The sequence below is a fragment of the Takifugu rubripes genome, chromosome 15, assembly GCF_901000725.2.
Source record: "Takifugu rubripes chromosome 15, fTakRub1.2, whole genome shotgun sequence".
Lineage (NCBI taxonomy): Eukaryota > Metazoa > Chordata > Actinopteri > Tetraodontiformes > Tetraodontidae > Takifugu > Takifugu rubripes.
In genome coordinates this window covers 12,104,811-12,129,183 of record NC_042299.1, presented here as the reverse complement: position 1 = coordinate 12,129,183, position 24,373 = coordinate 12,104,811, and the positions used below count along the sequence as shown (strand labels likewise).

Genomic DNA, 24,373 nt, shown 5'->3' with positions numbered 1-24,373 from the left:
CCATATATTATACCATTACGTGTCTGTTCATGAAAGCATTGGAAAAGAACACTTTGTCTTTTGAGGTATATTTTGGAGTCTGATTTGTCCTTAATAATAGCACTTTCACATTTTGATTTATTATGGAAAATCCATATCTTATTGTTTCCACTTGGTAACAATAATGGCTGACAGCACAGTCCGGAGATCATGTCGAGTAAGAATAACATTGTCTAAGACATTTTCAGTGTAACTTTTAAGTGCTTTGAGAGGGATTTTTTTTCTATCTGAGAAGGAACCTTCCAATCTTTGTTGATTACAGAGGATCCAGCATTCCAGCTCCTGGAACAATAGAAGTTTCACTCTAACCAGTTTTACAAATGTGTTCCTGTGACCAGTGATTCTGGTCTGGAGTTCTGGTTTCAGCTTGGAACAACAGTGATAAGATGACAAAGATACGAGAACAACAGAGATGAACAACTATTAGAACTGTTACAAACAGTTCTGAAGCATCTTTCTCAAATGCCTTTTATTTATAACAATTACTAACAAATAAAATCAATTCACAAACAGGGTAAAGAGAAATGTTCCCTTTACTCAACACCAGTTTCTTTTACTGTTAGGTTTGTTATTGATAACTCTTAAATTACTCTTTGTGTGCCATCTTTTGGAGAGCTCCTCAGGAGGTAGAGTGTTTCCAGGACTTCGCTCAGCTAATGTCAATATGCATTATACGTGCACTCGCGTGCACGGGACTCACTCATTTAGGCAATGTTGGGACCTGCATCATCGATGGCACAGTTTCAGAAGATGGTGAGAGAACGCCGGAGGGAGAACGGTCACTGAACCCAAGGCACCGAGCAGCAGCACGTATTAAGGACAAGCCAGGAAGGTGATCACAAGTGCCAAGGATAAATAATTAAAAGGATTAAACGTCCTAACATCCTGACAAATCTTGATCCGTACCGGATTACCTACCCTGACTCTTGAACCTATGACAGCTCTTAACTTGACTTCCCATGTTGGTTTCTTTAAAGATTTATAATATAATTGAGTATTGATCTCCAGTATCAATATTATCATCAAAGATGTCACTTTATTTCAGTCTACACTGTAAAAATAAGATTTGACTCCCTGTTTTACAATTTTAACTTGGCACGGCAGGTTTAAAGCTATATTTTAGGCTATAGACGTAATGTATATACATCTTTTTTCCCCGGGAAGTTTGACTCCATTATTTTTAAAACCCAAAAATGACCCCCAAAAATGTGTATTTTAATATGCTGTGTAAACCTGCTTCAAAAAAAGCAGCAAACAAACACTGCACATCGATGGTAAGACAAACTACTGCTAAGGAAGTGCTTTATCAAGCCCACTCATCAGATTTTGTATGCTTTGCAGATCATGTGTGGTGGAAGCATTGATGATGTTTGGTGCGTCAGTCCTGAGCTTGCATTGTCAGACGCTGGACCCAAATGTTTGCTCCCTGATTTTGACGCGTCAGAAAATGAGCTCGAACTCATTAAAAGACTGGCTGAAAGAGGCTTTGGCTTCAGGTGGATAGAGGTGGGGATCAGGTAAGGGCTGAAGCGTAGCCAAGGCTGAGGGCTGCAGAGACGGGGGTTCCTGTCCGCTGGAGAGCTTGAAGAACAGGTGGGAAGAGCTGGGATGCTGGCAGCTGGTGTCGGCATGTAAGGGTATGGATATGAGTGCAAATCTCCAAAGTGGTACGGTGACATTCTCTGGACAGGGAAAAGCAACAAAATCAAAGTCAATTTTACAAAGAGTAACTTTCTCAGGGTTTCATCCACAGCCATCCACAGAGTGTAATGAAAAGAAATATTTTGGTCCATAAATGCTGCATATAATGAAGTCAAGGTTTGGGTTTATTGACAGGAAATTAACAATAAAATAAGGAAGTATTGCCTAGAACTTCCATTCCTGAATGTAACGTTTTTGAAGAAATACTTGAATATAAACACTTTGCTTGCTGTGTTTAAAAAAAATGCACAGTTGAAATAATTTGGTGAGTGCAAAATTGGGAGCAATTCATACCTGAGGTGCTGAGATGTGCTTCGGCACCTGACACATGAAGGGAGGTGGGAGGATTCCACCATCTTGGTTGTTTGATTTGGGCAAAGAAGAAAATCGTCCCACGTGTGTGGAGGAAAAAGGACCTGGCATCGCCGCCGACTGTCCAGGCTGAAACTGCCCAGGTGCTTGAAGGTGTTTTGGAAAGTTCTGGCTCAGGGAAAAATCCAAAGTCTGAAGGTGGCCACCACTGAAGGTGGACAAGTTCTGTCTCTGCGCCATCACATAGTCTCTATATTTGTTGTTTGTTTTAAAAGCATCAGCGGCCACCATGTGATAATCACGCAGTGTTCTAAACGTCAGCCTCTTTTTGGCTGGTTCTGTCTCTGCGTACATGTTGCACAGCATCTCCTCACTGTCCTGAGTACAATCACGATCGGCCCTGGAAGATCTGGTCTCAGCAAAGTCCTCATCCGGTGGTTCCATGTCTGAATCACTTTCTCCGTCTTCTTCTACAAGACAAATAAATAAAAAAACACCACTTCAGCTTTAGTTTTTATATATTGTTGTGCTTTCAAATGTAATTATAAAGATGATATATGGTAGAAACATATTTAAGAAAAGTCAAACTTTGTTTTCATGATGGCTATTTAAAGCACAATGTAGGAAAAAATGATGTGAACCTACCCTGACAGGGGGGCGGGAGCGTCAGAGGACTGCTGAGTGACTCAAGAGGGGAATGGTGGTGATTGCTGGTGCTGGGGTTTTCACATGCCTCATCAGAGTCAGCACCTTCCTGGTCCGCTGATCCAGGGACAGCAGACTGTTTGTTCCTTTGGATCCAGAATATGGCGGGAGGAAAGTGATGCACAGGCTCAAATGTTACCAACAGGATTGATTTTAAAACACATTTACCTTTTTTCGCGTCTCCCATTTCCAGTTTCTCTGAAGCCTTTGGCAAAAGGATTGTTATCAATTTTCAGCTGTGTGATCTTCAGAGAAAAAAGCAAATCGAGAAATCAATCGGTCTGGCATTGTTCCTCAGCACAGCTTTGAGAGGTGTATGACGTCTATTTACTGTGGTTTCAAATTAGGCTGCAGATTATGTAGATGCAAATAGATGTAGTTTTTGTTGGGAGAACCATTTACAATCTTCAGGCCTTTAAAGTTATGACAAGTTGGAACCTTGAGAGAAAGCACACTTTTTCTTGGGTAATCAATGCAGTTACAGTTTAGTACCCCAAACTGTAACTGTAGGTTTAATTTAGACTCAGGAATTATCCACCTGCAGGCACAGACATTGAAGGCACTCCTGAGGAGGGTTTATCACTTCAACAGAAAGGACTTATCAGAAAACCAGAGATCCAAGCGGCACAAAATCAACTTTAGCCGTCATAAATTTATTCACTCAACACGTGCATTCACACACACACACACACACACACACACACACACACACACACACACACACACACACACACACATGCACAGGCAGAGCAAACTATCTCACATGCATTTACGTATTTAGCAAGGCTAAAATCAGCTGCTACCTTTAGTAGAATGTAATTTAGAATCTTTCAATTCCTCTTTTTTATTCCATTTTATTTAATTACTGATTGTTAGCTTTCTTACAGGCCTTGTAAATGGGTAAAGGTTATGGTGAATGTGGGCTGGTATAAGAAGAATCAATATACTTGAATTCTTGAATACTTACTTTGGTTTGATTATTATGACTCACACACACTGACTGTCACAAACATGAATGATCTAAAAGACTTGCTGAAATTAAGGGGACTATAAAATTTAAGGTAGGTTATATTGGTTCTGAATTAAACACTTTTTATAATAAAATCTGGCATATGCGCTAGAGTGTGTGTGTGCGTGTGTGTGTGTGTGTGCGTGCGTGCGTGTGTGCGTGCGTGTGCGTGTGTACCTTTTCATTCTGGTAGGCAGTGACAGCAATGAACTCTGTTTCTGAGAAGACGTAAGTCCGGAAGGTGCTGTATGGAAGCTTCATTATGTCATTGGCTTTTACAATGTGAAACCGAGGTTGGTATTTATGCATCGAATTCAAAATTGTCTAGAAAAGAAATCGAAAAAATAAGAAAATTTAGTTAAAATTTAAAAAAATATATAAATATATATATATACGTGTACATACATACACACACACACACACACACACACACACACAGGGAGAAAAAAAGTGATGACGAATTTTATACTACTCACAAAGCCGTGCTTGTCCAGAATATTATTGGTGAGTTTCAGTTTATGGAAGGCAACGGGCTTTCTCATCCACTGCTCTCCCTTGGACGGGCTGTCCGGGTGGATGTACATGCGTTTGGGCATCTCTGGATCAGCCTTCCCCGCCACCATCCAGCGGGAGTTGTGAAACTTGTAGCGGTAGTCGTCAACAGCTACAATGTCCATCAACAGGATGTATTTGGCGCTTTCATCCAGGCCTCTTACGCGCACTTTAAAAGGCGGAAACATCCTCCTGGATTGCGTTGAAAAAGAGAGTCCAGGAAACAGTTGTAAACACTAAAGTGGAGCACCTGATCTTAACTTATATGATGTCATATGAAAATAAGCAACACCTTTACGCATCCGTACCTTCCTGATCGTGTGATCACCATCTCAGTCCCTCTCTTGTGAAATTCACTCCACAAACTCTGCGAATCCAGTGTGACCGTTGGTTCCTCATCCAGCACCTCCTCTGTTCGTTGAAGACCTCGCAGAGCCGCTCGGCCGTCTGCAGCAACCTGTCCGGCCAGACGCTCCACCTGCGGGGCAACCCTGGGAATGAGCGGGGGGAGCAACGATGGGTGACCTCCGGAGGATAGGGTGTAGGCACCTGGTCGATGTATTTGGAAGGGGTAGTAGTCCATGACTGCAGCAGAATGAACTGGATCTCTCATCAGGAAATCCAATCTGACGCCCCACGCGTCAGAATTGTGCAACGTGGTCTGCAACCGAGCAGAGAGAGGACGAAGAGGAGTGAAGGTGCGCTCACAGTCCAGAGCGCACCATGTTGCGCACAGAGCTCTCTGGGAGGGGTTTATAACAAATCCGGATGGTGACGGCCAGACGCTGCAGCATTTACGCCTTTGCTTAGAAGACAGTAGCCTGTGCAGCTGTCACACGAAGTGCCAGAGGGTTAGTTAAGTTAAGCCTACCCTGAAATCATAATTCACTGGCACAACAAAGCTCACAATTTGAAAATTTAACCGATCCACCCCCCAGAAGGTAGCATATTTGCCATGGCAAATTCCGAGAATGTCCCAGTTCTAATCAAGTGTGCACGTTTTCGTTTAAGCTTTTGAAACTGTGTAAAGAGCCATGTCTAATTAATGACCTTTATTCTTCCGCTGTCGTCAAAGGCAGGAACAAACAGCGGATTTCAGGGCTGCTCGGCCAGTTTCCACAAACTGATAACGATACTGAAGATAAAAGTAGGGAGTAAATTAGTGAAACAAGGCGTGATGAGTGATGTGGTTCCCACTTTTGTTAAGGAGATAATACAGAACTTCTGCAGAGCGGAGGTTGAAATTCAATTCAATTCATCTTTATTCATCATTCATCTCTAGGGCTCTCCAGAAACTCAGAGCCTGACCCCCAACAAGCATCAGTCGCAGCAAGAACTCCCTCTAACAGGCAGAAACCTTGAGCAGAAACAGGTTAAAAGAAAAAAAAAAAGGTGGGGGGGTCTGCTCGCTGGGCAGAGGGAGAATTCTACCAAAAAGTTTTAATTTTGGCACGAGTTTAACTGAATGCACATGAACAACAATGTACCTTGAGTTTGAAGATACTAAGACAAAGTTGTTTTCATTGTTATTTGTTATTTATTTAATGGACATTTTAATGCTGAATCACCTCAGTAACTCACATGAGAGGTGCTGGGGGGAAAAGCATCTTGGGAATCTCAAACACATGAAGGTTTATTTTAAAAGGCTGTGTTTTTTTTAACTGATGGAATGTCATTTGAAAACTTGAATTGCCATTTGATCTCAAATGTCCCAGACCAGCATCTGCAGTCCCTATAAGAGAATCATGAGGAAATAATCTAGTTGGCTCTACAAATTCTGCCCTGGGGCAACGGATGGCTAAAAAGTGAGGAGCAGGGGAAATTTGAGGATTTAGAGTCTGAAAGACAAATAATTTTTTTATTTTTTCTCGAAGTCGAACTGACCCAGCATGCTAAGCAGAGTGAGGAAGAGATTTAGAGAGTGGCTGGACTCTCAAAAGAGCAGCAGTAGCATCCAAAGAGTGAAAATCTCTTGGCGAGGACAATAAACCTCACATTTGTAATTATTGTAAAGCTCTGATGTTTCCCAAAACATGGATGAATTACCATTTTTGCGCACTAGAATCCCGTTCTTTATTTTCATGATTTAACTTTTGTGGTTTGAGTGCATATTAGGTCATTAGAGGGTCCAGAAGTGACTTCTCAGCTGTGAGATTATCCAGTTGGAATAGTCTCCCTGTGCTACTGTGTGATGCAAACTGTCCAATTTCATCAACCCCAGCCTTGAGTAACCAGCTCGGCCGGGTTTTTATGGCTCACATTTGTCTTTTTGGCATCGTTTTGATTCCTTTGTTTGTCAGATTTGGCTGTCATTAGAAAGAAAAATGGAATTTTAGAAGACATCAACGGGGAATTTGTCGAATTTCAACAATTATTGTAGCCATAGGGTCAAATATTTTTTGGTGTCATATTCTGTGAAGTCAGAGCACATGGAGAAGCTTTTTTTTGATTATCGCATTCTATGGATTATTTTTAATAATTAAAACAAAAACAGTCTACTGGCAGGGCAGAATTGGAATGTTTTATCATTTACGTGACTTTTCTGAGGTAAACCACTGACCTTAAAGGGAGGGAGAGACCGCCTACAAGTCAAACCTAATTTTGTTCCAGCCAATTTCTGAATTGCATTACGTAATCCAATTGCACAAAACAGAAGCATCTGAGATACCAACTTAATCTAATAAGAGTAGACACAACTAATCATACAGAAAAGGCCAAGTCATTGTTCCTATAAATACACTATATAACTGTAAATTCAATTAGGACCTGACTTTCATACTACATAAGTAATTCTCCCACTGTGGTGTGATTCTGTCTGTATAACCTCTAATAGCCTCTAAATAAGAGTTGCCTCTGTTCATTTACCAGGACTCTGAAATGTTTCTGCTCCCCAAACAAGTGGGAGATTGGACCGGCAGACAGTTGGGTTCTGTGCCCAGATCTGATGCTCTCTGCTGAGAGGCAAACGGAACTTTAGATTTAAAGGAACACGCATTTCTCTGGAAGTCACTTTTCTCTAGACTGTAGATGCAACATTGAAACTCAAGAGATGGAAACCAAGCATTCTGTTTCTGCTGCATGGACACTGTTTTGATCAATTTGAATACCAAGTGACTGAGCACATTTTTTCACACTGACTGAAAATACAGCATTAACTTATCTAATATTGAAACAAACAAATAAAGTTTTCCATTCTTTTTCACATTACTGTGGATATTTGATAGTTAATGCATAAAAATGCATATTTACATATAGACACATACTTTACATACTTTATATAGACATCCTCCCATCATCCATCTGTATTATTGATCACACACTGATGCATTATTAATTACACAACAATTGACCAGAGTTTGTGGGGAGTTTTAAATGCAATCGCCTGAGAAGGACATTCTGGTCATTCTTAATATTTCTCATCTACATGTGAGCTACGGGAATTAACCACCAATGACCTCCTGAGACCACCAACATGTTGTGTCCCTTCAACATGGAGACTAATGACGTTTCAGACAGGTAGACGTTTCGGCTTGGACATCTATCAAATGTGTTGCTAATGGCCTTGGAATTTTCTTTTGGTTACTGTCTGAGTTTGACCGTTAGGGACATCCCTGTTTTTGTGGGGTTTTTTTGGCTTGTCATGTGGAGGACGAAATGGGCAGCTCCTGATCTCAAGAACCTTCTCCTGTCATCACTCTGGATTTAATCCCGACTGGTAAAGCAACACACTGCATTGCGCAACAATGTCGGAAACTTGACAGCTGCCTCCAGGGACTTTGAAGGTCCAACTGTCTCTTCTTTCTACCCCTTTTTGTTTCATGTTAACGAGCATCTGCATGTGCTTTTGCAGGTCCAGTGGCCACTGATTAAATATGATTAAATATAATATCTAATAAGTGCATCTGTCTATCACCAGGCTTAAGAAAGACATTTCACTTCTGCTTTTCATTCAGTATATTTTCATATGGGAGAATGCCAGAGAACTGGTATGGCTTACAAACCCATATGAGTCACAAACTCAACAGGGACCAGCTTGTACGAAATCTTGTTGTTGTTTTTTTCTTTTAAAAAAAACAGTTGAGATGCACTAAATGATAGTGGGAGGGTGTGAAAATAAAGACTGATTTGGTTAGAATAGGGAGCATTTATCTTAACAGAACACAGAGGCTTTTCTTTCAGAGTAGTGGTTAAAAAAGAAAACTAAAGATAAACAGTGCTGATTTCGTCGTATCAGTAGGATCACGTAAAAAAAAACCTTTCGCAGAACAATTTGTGCATCAACGAGTGGGTGTCAAGCAAAACACCTCTTGCCTGAGGTTTAGGTTGATGACCCTCTATGGCGTTATAATCCAGGCTTCGGCGGTTCGATCGGAGTAAGACTCTAAGAGGCTAATGGGGGGTCAGACGGGTTCTATAATTAATGGTGACCCGGAAAGAACTCACAAACAACAGATTAAACGCAATCGTTTGACATCCACACAACTACAACCAACAATCACAGACATATTTGCCGCCCATCTAGGTTTTTGGTTCTATGATCTTGCTCGTGATAAAACATCAAGCGCTGGGCAATCAAACAGCCTTCTGGGCCTTGCAGATTAAAAAAAGTCTCTGAAAACAGTTGACGTGTCAATCTGCTTCCCGCACCTTGTGTGTGAGGAGGAAGACTGTTAAGAATCTTAACCTCAGCAAACCTCTAAATCCAGTCCCATAAAGAGAACATTCTTAAAGTCACACTTGGGGGTAAAACAGTCCAAGATAAACAAGAACTAAAGCGAAAGACAGTTTGGAATATTGTTTTCGCCGTGATGCAGGGATGTAAATGTCTACTGTGGCTTATTTTAAACCAGTCATTGAGCAGATATCATGTGAACTGCGAAACACTCCGATCTTTTAGTTGGAGCAAAAGCGATTTCCTCTGATCATTAATGCTGACGTGTCCGTAGTATAAAGGAGGCTACCGGTAATTCCGTGGAAGTTGACATCGACAACTGCCTCAGAATTGGATTTAGTGATCAACAGACAAACACCCCGATGCTAATAAGTCAGGGATTACCGTAATGTTGTGACTGCCAACATGAAGGGTTGCAAAGAAATGAATGTTTCTGAGAGACAAGTCATTTTGCTGCGCTACATATCTGTTCATAGACGCTTAGATGTTTTCTTGTATGATTCAGGCATTTCCAGTGCTGATGAAATTAGTGTCCAAGTGGTCACAGGGTGCGAGGCAGGCCTCCACTCTGAAGGGGTTACTCCTTCCTAAAGAGGCACTCTGAAGGGCCTCTGAATTTCCATGTGATCCTGGTAAAAACTTACACTTGGAGGCGTTAAAAATGCTGGCCTGGGTCTCATGACCGTGGCATAAAGGAACAATTTTTGTGTCGCAACAAGTCCGTTATTCACCAACTTTCATTAAGTTGCATTAAAACAAGAAACACTCAAATTCATCACAAGATGCTTATAAACCGGGACAACAAAGACGGGTGTAAAATTCACTGAAATATTGCGAATGATGAAAGGAAGCGACTGATCCTTTCCAAGCGTGAAATATGACGATATAAATGTGTTTTTTCTCCTGGATTTAAACGATTTGATCCAGTTGTTCAGTGATACAGCATCACCTGCAACCTTTGGAGATATGATTCTGGTTTTAGGGTGAACTCCAGAACTTGTAGAACTCCAGGTTGCAGCTGTGGAACCGCGTCGCTCACAGAACCCCGCGATCCCTTTCCCAGGAACCATCTCGGAAAATCCACAAGAGCGTCTGTGGGTTTTGTTTTTTAAGCACTTCACTGAGATGACATTCGTGCACAGAAAGGCAGGAGCAACAGTGGGAGCAGCAAACACACGCTTGGCTGATGACCAGTGACAGTCCGAACTAAAAAGGAAGTGTTGCGTGTCAGAAGGTCAGCAGATGATGGGATGACAGCCAATAAAATATTTAAGTCAAGATGCTCTACGGATCTGATGCAACGTCAGATGACCAGAAATACTCCAGGAGTCTGGAAAATACGGTTTGTAAAATAGAGACGTCCCTTTTATTTATTGTGTCTTTCATGAATAAAATGACTGCCAGGGCTGTGTCTTTACGGTGGTCATTGATGAGCATATTTACTTTTTGGTTTTCATTGGCAGGTCTGTCTTAAGAGGATCTCAGGTTCTTTTTTCTTTTTGGTTGAGCACTCAAAGCTCTGAAGAAGGACAAGCTGTTGATCTCCCATCCTCAGTTAATCTGGAACCTTACACAACTGCCTCTCTGATTCGGAGAGGGACTTTTATCCAGACATTTTCCCAAACCAGATACTTGCTGTGAGAGAATATATTAGTTCATCCCTTTTGCAGATCAACTGTTTTTTTTTCATCCTGCCAATTGTGCACTAAGTGCCAGGACACCCTCTCTTTCAGGACTAGGGTAACAAGTCGTTACAGACCCAACCCAACAAGTCGTTACAGCTTTGTTTTTGTAAGACGCGGGCCCCCTGCTGGTAGCGCTGGTTTACTACAAGTGAGCGCTCACCCTGTCCTTGTCTCACTAAATGGCCTGAGGAATTGACTAAATTAATCATAACATCAAGAAACAAAACACTTTCCCTCAGATAAATAAAACCTGGAGGGAATGATCTTTAAATGGAACAGAAATACTAATTACTAATCTATTGTTTGATTATGCTAGACTTACATCCATACACTAGCTACTGTAGCTAATGCTATGAGCAATTCTTGTGAATTTTCCCTAATAGGCTGCATAAATTCTAAATAGCTGCTGGTGTTACCCTCAGAGTTTGCCCTTAGATTCTAAGGGCAAATCTAAATGCTTCTGAGAATACCTCTAAGCCTTAGAAGCACCACTGCATCCTTTACTTTATTCCTTTGAATTACTTTTAATTTTCATCCAAACTGAAATATATCATGACAATTTTTTTTAACTTTACAAATATATCTCTACTTTAATTTCCCACCATTGCTGCTATACCTACTGGAACAGGACACAAAAACTGTCCACCTGCTGGACAGAATGCACATTTATACATGCCTAAACACTAAAGGCGCCCCAGAAAGGTGCTCAAGTTAGAATTTCAAGAACCTCTTTAAACCAGACATCAAGTACCACAGCACCGACTGAAAAATGACATTTTTATTACAACACAGACACTGTATAGCCAGTAAATTCATGACACTTGACCAGTCTAAAAATTGGGAACACTGGATACAAAGTCTGACCACATGCCCATTAACACCCATTATGTCTGGACACTTCACAACACACTTATTAGATCTGTGCATGCCAGACTCCAGAAACACTCAATAATTTTGCATAATAATGTACTATAGTAACGTCTGTTGCATATTAGTGTAGTGTTCTAATCAACAAAATGCTCTGCAAAACCTGCGGATGAAAAGATGAGGTTTCGAATGCTAATGTGGGTGAAATTAACTGAAGGTGTCTGAAAAAATGCTTGGGAGAGCTGTAATGAAATTAAATTAGACAGAGGACTGCGGATTCCTTTGTGCTAAGGGAAATGACACTTTAAAGAAAAAGAAGGCAACAAAATCACATTAACAACTGAGCTGCCATATTAGTGTTGTTTAGAACTTTACAACTTCCAAAATGCATCTAATCAGGTGTTTTAGGTGCACAATAAAACACGTTATAGATGCGAGCAATGCTTATCTCTGTAGCACAAACAAATACAGATTTAACTGGTTCTTAATTTGGTCAGTTAGGTCAGACATCAAGAACAATAAATTAAATAAAAATAACCCACATCAGAAGCTTACAGGGCTAAAATACAGATGGTAACCTTGGAATGACCAATGATGAATCTCTGGCTTACCACTGCATTGCACAACCATCATTTATACGTGAATGTTGTACCAACTGAAAAGTCAAGGTTATAAATAAAGACTTAGCGAATGCGTTTGAGGGGACCCTTGTTGATGCGTCCCAACAATTCTAAGACAGCTGTTCAGCTATCGGTTTCAAAGGAACCATCAAATAAAGTAAGAACTGTATGTATTAAATACACCAACCAGTGAGGAGCAACGGTGATCTTAATAGTACATGTCACTGGTAAAGACACGCATAAAAAAAACATATAAAACCAGTACCCTTATAAATACTTCAGATCGATAAATATCTTTGCGTTAATCATCACGGATAAAACATTGAATGTGGGAGGAATAAAATTTACAACTGAGCTGATGGACAGAAACATTGGAAGGAAGACGGGCATGTTATGGCATCAAACTAGTCGCCACAATCTAAAACAGTTGATTCTCTCAGAAAGATCGTGCCACATTAGCTCAACTGACGTTAGATTTGATTGTAGAGATCCATATTCTTTAAAATACAACCTCTGGATAAATATATATTCATAGGTATGAAAATAGATTGGTTGGTCAGACTGATCTAAAAACTGAACTCACAATAAAATCAAAGGGAGGGGGGGGGGCTGGAAGAAATGGTCAGAACAGCAACACATTTACAATCTCAAGTTTCTTACATATTTACAAAAACACACACTTTAATAAAAAAGTATACATCTATAGGCCGGAGGCACACCTGATCCGTATGCAAATGATGCAGACCATCTCTCTGGAGGAAAGGTTTAGCACACGCACAAGGCAGAGTGCTGAGGCAGGATACCTTGCTCTTCCGTGGAGCTACTTTCACCCCTTTCAGTAGCTTTTTGACTGGTTAGCTGATCCCGCACCTCCTCTGGGTCTCGGCGAGGCTCAAGGGGGGCGCCCCTGAGATCAGGGGGCGCGCGCGGGCAATGCCGGCTCTTTTTTAACGGCGGGGTGGAAACGTCGCGCTCCGCCTCTGCTGCAGAGTCTTGTTTTTCGAAAACATTCACAGAAGCGTCAGATGCCGGCGGCGTGGTCCTCGCAGATTCAGCATCGGGCGAGAGCTGTGCCGAAGCACGTAAGGCTGCTTCATAGCGTCCTCCAAACGATTCCTCCAGAGAAGTGGAACAGTCTTTGAATGGTGAAGGAACATCACTCCACTGAAATAAAACCACATAACCTAAACGTCACATACAAAATATATTATACATTGAAATCATACCCTAAGTAACTGGATTTATGCAAATACATAAACAAGACACACAAATGTAAAAGAGATTTTAATGATACCATTGATATGTATCATTATTAATGCAGATTGTTGAGAACGTATGTATTCTTAATGCGAGATGTAAATGTCTGAACATACAGGCGGAACAAATGTGGAGAATGCAATAATGGTCTGGGTACGAAAAAAAAGCAGGCATTGTTACGGCCTCCCTGCTATACGTTTGGAGCCCTTTGATACAGACATGTCAGATTGTCACGAGGCTGGTGGCTACGATGGATCTGCACACCTGATGACAGGTAAACAGCCAGCATGGCTTCTTTAAAATAATAGACAGCCTAATTTCATATTGTTCTAATAAATATATAGTTTCCTGATAAGTCAGCTAAAGCAACTGGAAGAAAAATATCCTTAACCAACTTTTTAACCGGTGATCCATCACATCTGCTGACCAATAATTCCAAGCAAGAGGTGCTCAGCAGCAATACAGAAGGTCTGTCATCCTTACATCTCAGTCTGTTAATATTTAGTAGATTGTTCAAAACAACACTTTTCAACCCACAATAATTGTGTTGCATTTACATTTCTTTTAAGAATATTCACCTCATTACCAATCCAGGCAGGGCCATTCCTCATGTTCTTCTCCATATATCTCATCTTCTTCATAAAACATGTCATCCTCAGGCTCCGGCTGTTGGCCCCGAAAACAAAAAGTGATTTGTTGAGACTCTAAGTCCATTGTTAGAAACTTGCTGGTATCACCTCAAGCCAACAACTTTGTCGACCATGAACCAGGATTGTTTGCAATAGTGATTTACACACAAAATGGACATAAAATGAACTGGGATACACAAGTATAAAAAGACAGTAGAGTGAATAGCCAAAAACAAACAAACACGCAACAATATTGAGGATATTTTCCACTGTCAGCGTAATTTCAGTGAAAAATATGTCACCTTACAGTACAACATGTGATTAATCCTGATTAAAACCTTCAGCGAATCTGCTGCACTGACCTTTTGGACCTTATACGTGTTATAAGTGGTCCCTGGGCACGGCACGTGGTTGACTCCAGTGGCCATGTCAACAACAAACTCATCACGATGCATCGGGATGGGCGGACCGTCGCGCTCGTGGAGAGCCAGGACAATAACGGTTGTGTTGTCCGCTCGGAGCATACGCTCTTTCCAAAACAGTAGCGCTGTGGAACCCAGGCGGCAGGCACAAGACATTCCCATTGGTCCCTGAAAGCACAAAAGAAGCCGTAGATGATGAAAGACAATGCCAGACATTTACATACTGTTCAAAGCTACTAGCTCCTCCATTACTTAACCTACCACCATTTTGTCATGGCTATAACACATATTGACAGCGTTCTTGGGAGGCATCATATTCCATAGCCCGTCGCTGCCAAGGATGATGTAGCGATGTCGTTTGGGATCGAGAGTTAACACCATGGTGTCGGGCTCTGGAGAAACCACAAATTCACCGCTGTAGAAGTCGTAGCTCCACAGGTCTCCTTAAAAATATGAAAAGGTATGGATGTAAGGAAGGTGAAGCATTAGAAGCTTTCAGTGTATGTTTGGAGGGACGTATATGGACGACCATGCCGTCATCTTTACCCAGAGATCTGGCCACAGCCAGGAAGGGGATCTGATCTATGACTGTGCTCCTCCGCACGGGACCATTGTGGGTCAACCTGGGTCGTTTCCACACCACACGGTTAACTCCAGACTTCTTCATGACACTTCAAACACAAGACAGACGAGAAATTCAGACTGAGAGGAATGGAAGCAATGCTGACAGGCCATTCAAGAGTCCATTATCACGTTCTTTGCTTTTTTCTTTTGTGCCGCTGGACAATAAATTTACGATCCATGTCTTTGCAGTCACCTGCCACCCAGTCTTTCAATCCGCTCCTTTTCTTTAGGGAGTTCCGGTTTGTGGTCTTGTGTGACTTCCAGTGCCTGGAGTCTGATGTCAGAGTCATTCTCTTTCACTCCAACCACCACTGCAGAATCCCCGACGTGAGCGACATACATGTGAACTCCTCGGATCACAATCACACTGGCCGTGGTGCCGGATGTACTGGGTAAACCGGTGATCGTCTTTGGCCACTCCGCTGCAAGACCACAATCAAGTTTCACAAATTATTTCTCTCTTATTTGTTTACCTCATTGCTGAAATTGAGGATGGTGCAATTTCAAATAAACTGTTCCTTATTCACATCACGGTATTTTCCCACTGTGCAAAAGCAATTTCCTCTTGCATGTGTGAAGTGATTGTGGCAGTTGTGCTGCACATCTGTTCAGGATGCCATAAGGTTGATATGTTCCGTATGTGACAGGCAGCTCGGATTAGGTTCTTAATGGCAGCAAAGTTGATCTCTGATTTCAGCCGATGAACCGCAGTGAAACCGAGTGCAAACAACACGCTTACTTACGTAGCTCTTTCCACATTGCGTGATGACAGGCGATGAAGCCTTTCCGAAGAGCTGCACACACCTCACTGTGATCTTTGGACCAAAACCCCCGCTGTCGCTTCAGCAAATCCCACAGATGTTCGCGGGCGAAATGTGCCGCTTCTCGACCACCGTGGCCATCGAACACGGCGAAAAACGCCACCGACTTCTGAGTGTTGACTGTGTGCTCCGGGACTTTTTCGTCTGACACCGGTGCACCGTGTTTGCCATTGTCCTCGGTGCATAGGTCTTCTACCCACACGGCAGACACCGGTCCAGCTTCGGCACTAACGTCACTGCCGTGCGTCTGGCTTTCGATGCCTTTCGCCGTTTGGTTCTCGGCGTTATCTTCTCCTCCGTGTCTCTGCGACTTTGGATCATCTTCAACCGTCGGCTGTGTAGGCTCGTATTCGATTTTTATCTCGACAACATCCTCCATGTATTTTCTTCCCCCTTGGTCCGAAAACGCACTCATACGAAACACTATTGCGTCTTCCATGATCTAAACGTCTGGCGATAATTACATCAATGCTAAAAAAGACATATGTGATTGCTAGCAGTAGCGTACAAGGTATTTTTGAACCGATTTTGCCGCGACTGTATGGCCGACGGCTTCCTTCCTTTTTGTTTATCTTCACCCAGACGTCCCGCTGTACGTGATGACGTCATCTCCTCCGCACCAATCACCGCAAAGGCGGAAGTTTGAAACGTGAGCCGCTGACGTCACCATGGAGACTTAAATAGAGGATATTTTTAAAGCCTTTTGAAATATATTCGAAATAATTTAATTAACTGAAAAGTCTCTTGAGCTGTCTACACTCTGTGGACTCTAACGTTCTGACTTAAATCTCTGTGTTTCAAAAGTGCGTGGAAAAACTCAGACTTAGATGGAAAGTTAACTGAGATGTGCCTGTGTCTGCATCTTTTATATGCTTATGCTTAGAGTAAAAAACCTTTAATAGGTAGTTTGTAGGAAAATAAAAACACCACCACTTAGTCAACAATGGTTTTTATTGTCTTGTGTTTGCAGCCAAGAGAAAGATGGCCATTTTCCCAGACAGTGAGGATGAGCCAGAGGTTCAACCAGGTGAGCTCCTCCTGATCAGGAACATCTTGGAAACATCCTACAAGAATGCACTTTTTAAACCCCACAAACTTCACAATCAAACACTGGAATATTTACTCATATTATTGGTATAAAACATTTTATCATGGCAGGTTAAATAGATTTTGCCATTTGCAAACTATTGACAAAAAAAGTCCCATTGTTGTTACATCAACCTTCTTTGACCTTTTTTTTAGTGAGGAAGAGGAGCTGTAACACACCTGTGGAGCCTAACGGTCTGACCTTCACCGTGAAAATCAGCAGTGAACAGTAAGTACTCAACCATCCAATGGAGATTATATTTCTTTGGTCATTGGAGTGTAAACATGTAAACAGTGTACTTTTTTTTCCTGACTAGAAGGCATAGATGTAACCACTAGGGGGCGCACTTTGGCCAATTAACTGTTGGTAATGCAAACAGAATAAAAAAGAATACAAAGAGTGTTTTTGCAATTACAGCACAAAACACTACTGGGTTACAGCATTAACAAGTGTAACTGGTCAGAAAGATTCAGATTTTCAGCAGACAAGAATAGATATATGTCACACCCAAAAGAACGTAGCAGAGAAATTCAAGTTTAAACTGTGTGATAAGAATTTAGAAAGAGCACAAGATGTTATATTTATAGAGATGTAGTTTAATAATAATAAAGAGTGGTAGTAATTCAATGAAAATGTTCAACCGTCAGTTATAGGTTTTGGAAATATAGCATATGGATCAGCAGCAGAAACACAGTTTGAAAAACTTGTGATTCAAAGTACAGCAATGACAGTATATAAGAGCAAAGAAAATATCAGCAATATCATCATTACAGGTAGAAATGGGGGAAATGCCACTTCAATGAAGAAGAAATTAAATTGCAATTACATATTGGACAAATATAAAGGGACAAGGAATTAATCATCCAGCAAGTTAATTAATTAATCATCCAGTTATGGTGTGTGGGAAAGAAAGCAGAAAAGATGGTTCTTACATGCAAAAATTACTGTCTTTCTGTGATTATTCTCCCACATCTTCCTTGGATACTACCAAATCCAGAGATAGATCCAGCAATAGATTCAGCAAATCCAGAAACAAATCAAGAATAAAAAGGAGGCTGTGATTTAAAGGCATCAAATTATAACAGCAAATACTATGGGTATTTTACAGATATTTACACATGGGTCCAAACAGCCAGAAAGAGGAAAGAGAGCAGCAGCATTTGCTGTTCCGGAATCTTAAGTGAAGCAGACAGCAAGAATAAAAGATGACCTTTCAGTTCTCGCAGCAGAATTATTCGCAATAATCATGGCATTATAGTGGAGAGAGGAGGCCAGAGCAGTAAGGATAATAACAGTGTGTAGCAGGTTTACAAACTAGTCTGTCAAATGCAAGGCAGGATCCTCTGTGTGAAATATCAGCCTTGGTGCGTAAGGTTTAATCAATACTTGTTACATTCGTTTGGATAAAAGCTCATTTTGGAGCTCAAGGAAATGAACTTTGAGATAAATCTGCAAAACAGGCTTTATGTGCAGACCCGGTATTAATCGAAGCAACGTTGGGCTGAACTGAAGCTAAAACATTGATTTAAAAAAGGGAATTAAAGAAACAACCGATGGAGTAATGGAAATGAAGGATGAGAACCAAACACACAGAACTCTATCATACATTACATATTATGGGAAAATATGAAGATGGGGAGTGTGATAGTTGCAGAGAAGGAGAAACTACAGGATATGTGATCCTGACATGAGGGAGGGATGAAAAGAAAACATGAAGTGAAAGGACTAATGTTTAGCTATACTGTGATGATGAAGAGCACATCTGAAGATGGGGCCCACTGATACATTTTGGAAGTTGAAAGAGCAACAGGATTAGGTAAAAGGATTTAAAATGCATATTTAATATATTTTTTCAGAGGGTAGACGAGAAGACGAAGAGTGGGGAGGAATGTGACAGCTACACACAGCCTGCTAAGAGTTAAATGGCAATTTATTATTTCTGTGCTGACTTGGATCAGTGAGGGACGATTCTAGGACTGTGAATGGGAGCGTTTTCACAGTGTGGGAGAGAGTTGAGCTGAGGATGCAGTATTATTATTATTGACAAATATTGATTACTACGGTATGTAACACATCTGCACATGAACCCAACTGCTCAGGTTAGAACCCAACTTCAAGACTCTCATTTAATATCAAATACTTAAATGATGTTCACATTAAGTAAACACTGTAAACACATCACTCAGACCTCACACAGTGTAGCTCTTTATAGAGCCACTGTAATCATATTGTTTTGTTCCCACAGCATTCTGGAATCCAGTAAACCCAGTAGGTGCATCAGGGCTCCTGTACCGATGGCATCAGTAACTGTCTACACAGTACAGCCGGTGTGGAACGTCAGGTATGACTCCAGCCCAGTGAGTACACTTTCAGATTGTAAGATGGAGAATGTATCAACACAAACCAAAAGGGATGCGCCTGTGTCAGCATCATTTATATGTTTCGGATTAGAGTAAAACACCTTTAATAGGTAGTTTGTAGGAAAATATTAATATATTACCACATAGTCAACAATGAGGGTTCTCAGCTCAAGCCTGCGGATGAAACTTGGGAGGTGTTCTGGTATCAGGGGAAGGTGCCAGGACACTTTCAGTGCACTGCTGAGGTACCCTGGAGCAAGGTACCAAACCCCAAAATGCTCACATAGGGACTCATTCAGGGTCGTACCATTGTACCAAAGGGACAAAGCGGCCAAGAAAATAAAAAGTCAACACTGTGAACAAATTGTCTAAATTTTATGCACGAGAACTTGTTTATGCCGAACAAAATCACTGAGCAGTCAACATTTCTCATTAGTTGCCGTGCGACAACAGGTGCTAAATAACACATTTTCATTTGCTGTGTTGTTTTGTTGTCCGTGCATAATGCAAATAAATCGGGCTGACATGTTGGTCAGAAGACACAAGGTCAAATTCACCCAAATCATGAGTGGTGATGTCATGAATCATTATAATGCAGCCTTTTAGTCACAACACCATCACCTCATAGTCAACAGTTGCCATCAATATTTGATTTTTACTATTTCTATCGTTGATATACTTGATATCGCTTAAAAATTGTAATCATATGTATATGGTCTGTCTATAGATGCATAATTGATATGTATAATTCATTTTCAGCATGTTTTCTGAAGACCAGTGAGAAACTATTAAGTATATACATGCTACCATGTATTTATCTATTTATCCAGGCATTTATCCAACTGTTTATCAATTTAGTCAAATTCTTCTTTGTCTAAGGATAAATCTTTCTATCTCACATGTAAGAATGAGGCTACATACTGTATGTAGGGGGAGCAGTTGGACTTTCTGGCATCATGTTTTCTGTAAGTCTCTTTATCCCTGAAACTCTAAATCTCTCACCTAGTCTTTATCCCAGGAAACCCACCTCTAAACTCTGTCTTCTGCTCCCATTTTCCCTCTCTCTTTCTCTCCCTCTCCCTCTCCTTCTCTTCCCCTTCCTAGTGTTTAATATCCATTCATAGTCCTGCCCTCAGAGGGGTCCTGTCTGCAGACAGGCCACTATTACAGATGAGGAGGCAAAGTGATTTCCATGTAAATAGTGTCAGAATGTCATTTTCAAGTGAAGCTGCTGAGAAAATGAATTTCTGAAGATTGCCAAGGGGCAATGACACCTGGATTACATTCTCATAGAATCCCAATGCAGCTCTCAGATAATGGCCCATCCATAAAAATAGCTTTGTTTGGCTTCCTGTCTGTCTAAAAACTGAAGCGTCTGTCAGCCAAACTAAAGACGAGAGAGGAGACGGGACTGCAATATTACCATATAAATGTCTGCTCAAATAACCAGTGTTCACGTCTGGATATTAGAGAAACAATCAATTATATTAATCTAGTGTGTTTGTGAGTGAGAAATCCACTTAATCTGCTGCAAGAGAAATATAGTGAAGTGTTAGAATTAACTGGTGAACCTGGACATAAATGACCTTGTAGTTGTACCTCTCCGTTGGCCATGGTATACACTTAATCAGCTAAATAACTTAAATAACACAGAGACCCCCTTTTAAAATGTGCTGCTGGTGGTTTGAAGCTCTAACAGTTGCAGTCAACCCAGAATTGTAACAATAAAGCCTGGTTTGCTGTTGCCACATGGATAGCACCACTGGAGCCACATGGAGACAATTTATTACTAAAATGCTGCATTTCCTCTGACTCTCACCTGTAAAGGAGAACTGTTACAGGTTTTCTCATTGTTCTTTCCAAAGACATGCAAATCAGGTCCACAGGAGACCCGGAACTGCCACTGATGGTGCGTGTCCTGCGGTGGACTGGTGACCTTTTCCTGGGTTTCTGCCTCCTGACTGCCCCCTTGACTACTGGGCTATACTCTAGCGCCCCCCATGGCTCTGATGAGGAATACAAAGCAGAAATGAATCGGTTAGTTAAAGCAATATTTGGGCCTACCAGCACAGAACAAAACAGGATTAAAAAAAAAATTAGATAAGCTTAAAAATAAATGTAATATTTCCAAGTCATTGATTCAAAGTAAAAATATTTCAAAACCAGGTGAGAGGCAATATCCTAGGCTCTTCAAATACAACCCACCCCAGGCTGTAACCACAAGGGCTGTAACTTAGTCACCCTGGCCAGTTAAGAGACATTATTGTTGTTTCCCCTTCAGGCGATTATCTTTCCAATGTCACACTCTCAAATCTGCTCCTGTCAGCGTGACAGACGACCAAGATATTGACTTGAGGTTGATTCAAGACCACACTGCTGCGTTAGAAGATGGATCTTGATAAGAGGGCTGCCGATAAGAGTCTGGTTGAAAGGAAAATAGTCTCGGGTCACATGCCCCGATGCCCTTCTGTTGCAGCTGCAGAATACCAAAACATTCACCTCAGCTTTTAAAGAAGCCCTAACAGATTAATTTGGTGTGAATTTTTATTTTTTTATTTTCAATTTCTAGCTGGAGCATTAATTCTAATATCAGTTTCATTCTATGAAAAATAAAACAACAAAAATTGCCTGGCTTTTGCTGCAATACCGACCTTGTACATCGAGGCATTATTTATGATTATTGTCCACTCAGATGCGCTGTCACATGACATCCAGTAAATTGTATATTTTCACAGCAGAATATGCAACAATGAAGTCATTTGTCAGTAAATCAAATGATTTGAGAGTAATACTGAAGACAGAAGACAAACTATGTTGTTTATAGTGATCTGCTTTGAAAAATTAGGGGAAATAAATGATCATCTTAGTGGTGAAATTTGCCCTCTTCTATTGTCCCTAATGTCCGACTTAATTGCAGAGAGTGAATTGTCTGAGTGTAGCCTTAGGACCCTGAGGATATTGGACCTAGGCTGCTGCAGAGGTAGGTATGTGATTTGTATTCACCCCATCTGATAGCGTCTTCTGGATCACAGATGGATTATTTAGGCTTTTCCTCCGGCAAAGGCTCCCTTTCCTTGATATTCCCCCACCACTGCTTTTGTGCACATCTTTTCTTCTATTTCCTTTCCATTTCTGCGGTCATTGTTTGGTACCGGGATACCTCAAAAGCTCACACTGGAACCGATCTGACTGGAGTGGAGAAAATGGAACAGTAATGACGGATGCATAACCTGGAAGGGTAAGTTGCAAACTTGTTCTGCTCCTCATATCCCACTAACCTGAGTAATTATGCTTATTTATTTCACCCTCAGATCATTCACCAGCACAGGAGTGCTGTCCACATCCTGTGGTGCTGGAAGTTGCTCTGAGCGGATATTTCTGATAACTCCCGTTTGCTTTTTCAATTATGCATGTTCTCAAATCTACAATCTACAGTGCCTGGTCATAAATCTCCAACAGCTCTGATTTAATTAAATATGCTTTCATTGAATGCTTATAATGTAACTGAGAATATGTTGCAAGTGAAACCTGGCGCAGCAGGTAATCCTGTATTTCATCAGGCAGCAGTTATCAATATTAATTATCCCCAGTTTTACGGGCTACATGACAGATAATAGATGTGAATGTATTTATGTCCTAATACTTAAAAAAGAAAGAAAGTTTGTCTTGTTAGGAAACAGTGAGAACATACGGGGATCATCCTTCGGTAATGTTAATGCGTGCACGCCTTGAAAAATCCTTTGTCAAGTTGAAAGGATTCAGTGGATTCAGATACTAAATCCCTTTATCTAAATTCCTTTCAAGTGTGCTTGAGGTTTTTTTAAATATATTTTTTATCAAGGACGGATGAAGCGGAGGTTTGGAGTTCAGGCATGGGCTCGTTATATGTCTCCTCTACTGTTACCTGATAATAATCTTTAGCTAATATTTGTGCAGCCTTTAACACTGCTAGTGGAACTGCAGCCAACCGTGTGGTTATATGGTGGCAATGCCAAAGAGATATCTGTCCTCTGAAGAGGGTGCGTGTGTGTGTGTGTGTGTGTGTGTGTGTGTGTGTGTGTGTGTGTGTTGCTGCTATATGCGATCATCTCTGACAGGGGCCCCACACATTCAACTATCACTTGTAACTTTGAGTCCCGACAGGTGTTGCATCTCAAGCTTTTAATATTCCCTGTCTTGCTCTGATAGCTCCCATAATGCACTATATATGCAGTCCTGTACTCCCACCCACCCGTTGCACCATACAGATGGTGTAATCATACATCAACTTCCCTACTGGCAGTTGAGCAGAACTCCTCTGGTCTGATGAGTTTTTACTACATCCTTCTCTAACGTGTAACTTCAAATGGGTGGCAATAATGTAGAGAGCCTGTGAGTGTCTTTCTGTCCTTTTTTTCTTCATTTATCTATAGGAGTCAGTCTCCTACAGTATATTCCCTCTGAATTATCAGTGAATCCCACTTCCTGGTTGTGGCCCAGCCCGTGTTTACTCTGCACCCTGGTGGTTTTGCTCTGCAGACGCCAACTCACCATCATGCTTTGTTATCATGTGCATATTCTACCTTAAAAATTAGAGGTTAAAAAAGTTCACAGAATCAAAAAGAACATCACGTCCATGCAAAATCTACAGGTCTTTTGTGCAGCGCTGCCGTCTATCTGGCCTAACATTTTCAATTGCACACCATGAGCTGTCTCCATCAATACTCAGGGTTGAACTGGGAGGGGGGGGGGGGGGGGGGGGGGGGGGGGGATTGGGCTGCGGGCTGATTCTGTTCACGCTCCAGCGGGCGCTACAGTGTGGGCTGTCTGCTGCCTTTCGGGGAAGCTCCTGTTCTGCCTTATTGACAATATGTTGGAGGGTAAGGTGTGATTATTCTCCATGTAGACAGAAGAAGGAAGGGGAAATCAGCAGTCCTGTCGTCTCTGATCTGCACACTCTGCCCATCAGCAGAGCTCTAGTCAGGATGAGGCCCTCTGCACCTGAACACGTGCAGCAGCTGGAGCCCACATT

General features: G+C 41.4%; 3 protein-coding genes across 4 annotated transcripts in view; 1 reads left to right on the top strand and 2 right to left on the bottom strand.

Moving 5' to 3' along the window:
• Nucleotides 1-312: 312 nt before the first annotated feature.
• LOC101061512 (T-box transcription factor TBX2b-like) lies at nucleotides 313-4,989 on the bottom strand. Its single transcript, XM_003971193.2, has 7 exons — nucleotides 4,627-4,989; nucleotides 4,243-4,510; nucleotides 3,944-4,090; nucleotides 2,926-3,002; nucleotides 2,698-2,843; nucleotides 2,035-2,522; nucleotides 313-1,721 (listed from the first exon to the last, which is right to left on the bottom strand). The coding sequence occupies exons 1-7, from the start codon at nucleotides 4,929-4,931 to the stop codon at nucleotides 1,359-1,361; spliced, it is 1,794 nt and encodes a 597-aa protein (XP_003971242.2). The 5' UTR covers nucleotides 4,932-4,989; the 3' UTR covers nucleotides 313-1,358.
• A 6,449-nt stretch (nucleotides 4,990-11,438) lies between these two features.
• Nucleotides 11,439-16,529, bottom strand: LOC101061288 (protein phosphatase 1D-like). 2 transcript variants are annotated; one of them, XM_003971192.3, is made up of 7 exons: nucleotides 15,838-16,529; nucleotides 15,288-15,516; nucleotides 15,017-15,141; nucleotides 14,732-14,913; nucleotides 14,411-14,638; nucleotides 13,998-14,085; nucleotides 13,190-13,326 (listed from the first exon to the last, which is right to left on the bottom strand). In XM_003971192.3, the coding sequence occupies exons 1-6, from the start codon at nucleotides 16,352-16,354 to the stop codon at nucleotides 14,002-14,004; spliced, it is 1,365 nt and encodes a 454-aa protein (XP_003971241.2). In that variant the 5' UTR covers nucleotides 16,355-16,529; the 3' UTR covers nucleotides 13,190-13,326; nucleotides 13,998-14,001. The 2 variants fall into 2 exon arrangements, with proteins under 2 accessions (XP_029703905.1, XP_003971241.2); XM_029848045.1 differs by lacking the exon at nucleotides 13,998-14,085 and having other exon boundaries at nucleotides 11,439-13,326.
• Nucleotides 16,530-21,593: 5,064 nt separating this feature from the next.
• LOC101061060 (roundabout homolog 1-like) overlaps nucleotides 21,594-24,373 on the top strand; it is a 68,194-nt gene continuing 65,414 nt past the window's right edge. The window contains exon 1 of the mRNA XM_011611468.2: nucleotides 21,594-23,381. Coding sequence (XP_011609770.2) covers nucleotides 23,342-23,381 — 40 coding nt within the window. The 5' untranslated portion in view covers nucleotides 21,594-23,341. The remainder of the gene's footprint in view (nucleotides 23,382-24,373) is intronic.